This window comes from Helobdella robusta (assembly GCF_000326865.2).
Source record: "Helobdella robusta unplaced genomic scaffold HELROscaffold_75, whole genome shotgun sequence".
In the NCBI taxonomy this organism is placed as follows: domain Eukaryota; kingdom Metazoa; phylum Annelida; class Clitellata; order Rhynchobdellida; family Glossiphoniidae; genus Helobdella; species Helobdella robusta.
The window spans coordinates 396,361-401,678 of record NW_008705426.1 but is presented as its reverse complement, the minus strand read 5'-3'; the positions used below and the strand labels follow the sequence as shown (position 1 = coordinate 401,678).

At 33.8% G+C, this 5,318-nt stretch overlaps 1 protein-coding gene across 1 annotated transcript in view; it reads right to left on the bottom strand.

Moving 5' to 3' along the window:
- Positions 1 to 3,281: 3,281 nt before the first annotated feature.
- HELRODRAFT_194398 (hypothetical protein) overlaps positions 3,282 to 5,318 on the bottom strand; it is a 5,165-nt gene continuing 3,128 nt past the window's right edge. The window contains exons 7-11 of the mRNA XM_009031539.1: positions 4,868 to 5,229; positions 4,582 to 4,752; positions 4,374 to 4,412; positions 4,076 to 4,258; positions 3,282 to 3,802 (exon numbers count right to left, since the gene is read on the bottom strand). Coding sequence (XP_009029787.1) covers positions 3,716 to 3,802; positions 4,076 to 4,258; positions 4,374 to 4,412; positions 4,582 to 4,752; positions 4,868 to 5,229 — 842 coding nt within the window. The 3' untranslated portion in view covers positions 3,282 to 3,715. The remainder of the gene's footprint in view (positions 3,803 to 4,075; positions 4,259 to 4,373; positions 4,413 to 4,581; positions 4,753 to 4,867; positions 5,230 to 5,318) is intronic.

Here is a 5,318-nt window from a genome sequence, read left to right as displayed (position 1 = left end):
CAATGGTTTACTATCTGCACGGTAATGATTTACCATGCGGCATGGCCATAGTCTACTACCCGCACGGCTTCCGGACGGCAAATGGTTTACTATCCGCACGGCAATAGTCTACTATCCGCACGGCAATGGTTTACTATCCGGTGCCCTGGCTATCGGTGAACCTCTGTGCAAGGAGGGAGAATGAAGGGGGACTTTCGACTATCGTACCATTAATAATTTAATATAGATTAGTTAAGGTAATTGAATAGGTAGATAGGATTATTTTTTTTAAGCAATTTGAGATGCAGGCACCGCTAAGCTTTCTGATGAGAATCTTTCCTTTATTTTTCTTCCTCAACACGGGCTGTTTTGGAAGACAACGTAGGAACCGAACCGCATTCAACATTCTGCATTTGTCGAATGAACGACGGTAAGTTTTTTTACATTTTACTTTTTTTATTATTTTAAAATATTATTTATTTGACATTATTTTATTTTATAGTTTTTTTGCTTCTAAAATTCTAACATTCATTTACTACTACGCAAATAAAAAAAATTGTCTACAGAATGATGAGAGGTGGGCAGTGGTGGGAGTCAGCACGTTTTAGATGGTGGTCTCATGATGATTTACATATGATGATGGTGGTGTAGGAAGAATCAGCTCGTTGGCTGTTCGACTGACACTCTGAAGCTCGGATGGTATTTTGTGTGCCGACCAGATGGTGGTGGTCGGTGCAATGGAAAGTACAGTAACGACGATTTTTGAAGTAAGGTTTAGTTTCGTTTTTTATTTTTCTCATTCGTTCATTTTATCACTCAACCTTTTAAATTATTCTTCTATTAATTGATTTGTTAATTCGTTCTATTCATTAATTGAATTATTGATTAATTAATTAATTCATTCATTCATTCACTCATTCATTCAACCAATTATTCAATCATTCAGTTAATCATTTATTCGATCGTTCCTTTGTTCCTTGATTTACTAATACGCTATTAAAAAAATGTCTACAGAATGATGAGAGGTGGGCTGTGGTGGGCATCAGCACGTTTCAGATGGAGGTCTCATGATGATCGTTCCGATTACAATTCGAAGATAATGTTAAAGGTAAATTTGTTTTTGTCTCATTGTACCTTTGAAAGTACTCGAATTTGAACAAAGATTGAGTGTTATCTCAAAAAGATAAGTTGCCTATTTTTTCCAATTGCTTGTTTTTTATTTTAGTGAATTAATGTTTTTTTTCAATTTATTTTTCAGTATCTGGTCAAATTCATTCCATCGATGCGTGTCAGATGATGGTCGGTGCAATCGAAGTTCGTCGGTAGTGAGTGAAGTTTCTGGAGAGTGCGCGCCCGCACATTTACATACACACACATCAATACAACACATACATACACAACATCCATTCATTCGGTGTCGTTTCTGTTATGTTTCTCTTTAACTTATATTTTCTTTACCGGGAACCGGACTTTAATTTAATTCATAGGTAAGTTAGGGACTAAGATGAGTTAAACAATTGTAGGTAGGCTAGGGCTTAACATTAGTTAAAAAGCTTCAAGTAAAATAAAAACGCTAAAATATGTTAAATAAAATACTTGAAACATCTAAAACGAGAAATACAAATTTGTAGGTAAGTGAGTTGAGTCAATGTTTATAAGTAAGCTAGGGCCCTGAGAGTAATTTTATTATAGGTAGGTGACTGACTATTATTCTTGCGACTTCTTACTAGTTTTTTGTAATGTGTTTGTTTTCGCTTCACAACACCACACCAACAAAACAAACAACATTTCATTCTCGTCGTCGCCTTAAATTGTACCTTTTTGAACAATCTTTTTAATAATGTCTATTTATTTATTCATTAAATGTTGACTGGTTTCTAGTTTTTTTTAAATTGGTTATATAATTTTTCGATATTTCTTGATTTACTTTGTATATATGCATGTATAAATTATTTCTGCTTAGTATGTTGATTTAGTCATTATGATATGTTGTGAACTGTTCTTACTAAATGTTCATGTTACGTGGTTTATTAACTTCTAAGGAGTGTGTATGATAATAATAATAATGGATAATAATTATTTTTATCGGTCGATATTTTGTTATATTTGTTTATTTAAAATACGAATTTAAAAACAAAATTGACATTTTAAAATTTTAATTAACTGTCACTTTTTATTTTTGAATGAATTCAAATAAAAGCAACTACTGTGTTTTTTTTTCTTTACTAAAATCTCTAAATTGTTTGTTGATCTGTACGGTTAACTGTTTGTTCGAGTTTGAACAGGCCTCGCAAATTTTTTTTATTTATTTCTGTTTTTATTTTTGTTTATTCGGTTCATTCAATTTAGTTGATTGATTGATCGGTTGATTGATCGGTTGGTTGATTGATTGACTGACAGACTGGCTGGCTGACTGATTGTTTGATTTATCTCATAGTATTGTATACATGAGAAAAAATCCGATTAAGCCAACCTACGGCTTCAGTAAGCCACTGTTTTTCACCTGACAAAAGCAATTTCTATATTTATACTGACAAAAACAATTGTGATATGAATATATTGATTTATTTAATACATTATATGCACAAAAAAGTGCTATCGTAAGAGTTCTATTAAACCCTGTAAGCCACTGCTGTAAGCCAACATATGATTTCAGCAGCCAGTTTCTTATGAGCACCAGCAGAGTGTAAAGTGTTCATTGAATATAATAAAGATAGTTGTTCAAATAACAATTTTGATTTATTTAGGCCGTTTATTTCATAAGAAAACCAATTTTTAACATGATCGAATAGTGTAAAAAAAAAGGGTGACTATAGTTCAATCCTACTAAGCCAACCTTCGGCTTCAGTAAGCCACCGGATTTCACCGGACCAAAAGCAATTTTTATACTCAAATTAACAAAAACAGTTTAATAATACATAATTCTATTAATCATTATTAAAATTAAATAGAATTACTACAATGTTTTAAGCATATTAAATCAAGTAAATATTTCATTTAGCTTGCTCGTTAAAATCCATGCAATTTCGTAAGCCAACAATCCAAGCCCGACAAATAGCCCGACCGATAGATCGAACTGATCGATTAGTCCTATTATTCTAGTTATTTGGTTTGGAGCAAGGGGAGACATTACTGAAAATAATTAAGTTGAAAAAATTGAGGTTTCTTTGCATATCCCTGCTTCAACCCATAAGGTGTTGTATGCTGGTAAATAGGCCTCCCCCTGGTATCATCAAATTAAAATTCATTCATCACAGCCGCGCTCTTCTTGTTACATTTAAAATTAATTAATTATTATAACTTTAATTAGAATTAATTAATTATAATTAGAGATTGTTTTTTGAAAAAACAACAAATAAATCTAAAAAAACTATCGCATCGGTAGGCCGCGCCATATCAAACTGTTTTTCACGGGCTTTATTATTGAGTATTCACTAAACCAACAGTTAAAAAATTCCTTGTTTCTCATTCGAGGAACAAGGAAACTGTCCAGTTATATATATATATACATTAGTTTATACGTGCATATAAGGTCTTGCAAACATCAGCCAATCATCTGATCATTCAATTATGATAATTAAGAAAGCTGATCGTATTCCCAATTAAGTAGGTCATTTTAGTTAATCAATTATGCATATAAAACCAGTCAACCAATAATTCATTCGTTCATTCATTCAACAAATACTCCCACCCATCAATCAATCAATCATTCACACTCATTCACTCTATCAGTCATTTATCCAGCAATTTCATTGCTGTCAGCAGCAAGCAATGTAGCAACAGCTGCCGAATCCTCGCTGCTTTCCACATATTTTGGATCTTTCTGTAAAAGGTTAAAGTTCAAAAGTGATTGTGTTAACCGATTGATCTGAACGATAGCGCGATTGAATTTATTGAAGTTTATTAACGTGAGCTGATAGTTTTTTGAGTATTTTGTTGTTTCAACTATGGTAAAATGAACGAACGTTTTTTTAATTTATACAAATTAAACTGATTATTCAATCAATCAATCAACTAATCATCTATTTCTTCCAATCAATCAATCAATAAATCAATAAATCAATCAATAAATCAATAAATCAATCAATCAATCAACCTCCAAATCCATCTCTTCTTCCATCTTATTCATTATCTTCGTATCGTTCTCTTTGTCATCATTTCCTGCAATGACGTCATCAGGGTTGGGCGTGCTGTCGTTTGTTTCCACTTTTAATTTTTTGCTCTTGTCAGCTTCTTCTCCTTGGACCTCTCCCGAGTTTTCAAGATCCTGCTGCTTGCGCTTTGTGAATATTTAAATCAATCGTCCAATAAATTAACTGAGTGACCTTATTAAATAAATTAATCAATCAAATTAATTCAATTAATTAAGAAATGGAAAATAAACGAACGGAAACCTTCTTCCTGATCAAATGTGTGATGTCGTCAGCGACAGCCTGTATGATAATGATGATGGTGGTGGGAATAATCAAGATAACATATTCAATCAATTTAATTCACCATCAAAAACAAAATGATGGAAACGATAAATTAAGAACAAAACCAAAGGCAGAAATAATAAAAAGCGGACAGTAGCAGCAATAAAGACAACATGGTCCAACCAACCACATCACCGGCTCTATTATTAGCCTCAGGAAATCCTATAGTCTCGGTTTCAACAGCAGCTGTATCAGCAGCAGTTGTAGCAACAGCTGCTGCTGCATCTTTGCTTACGGATTTGTAGAGAGCATCTTTCAATCCAGTCACATTTTTTTCCTCTTCGATGGTTTCTTCAATCTGGTGGTGATGATGATGTTGCCAAGATGAAACAAAATGAAGACACACATAGGGGATGAACGCGATGACGAAATGAAAATGCAAGCAGGCAAACAAGTACTTTGATGCCTCCTACCTTAACTTTCAGATCAGGAATCAAACTTCTAATCTGTTTGAACTCCTCGAGCAAATCTTTAACGTTTGGATCCTCAGTTTGCTTTTCATCGACAGTTACCCCTTCACCACCCTCACTCTCAATGATGGATGTATCATAATTAAGGTCTTTCAGTTTGTTGGCAAGATTCTTCATCAACACTTGGCAGATGCCCAGGGCCTCTTCGAAATTTTTTATCGATAGTTTAAAATCACCGGTAGATATGTAGGTAAGGCCCAAATGATATTTTATCACGGCCAATCGTCTGTCATCTTGGGACACGAGGTTGTCTGAGAGGAGTTTGTAAGCTGTTTCAAAATCTTCAATGGCCTGCTTGTAGGTTTCTACAGTGGTGGTGGTGGGGGGGGGGGGGGGTGAACCAACCAGTGAAAAAAAAATGAATGAATGGATGGATGGATGGGTAGATTTTACA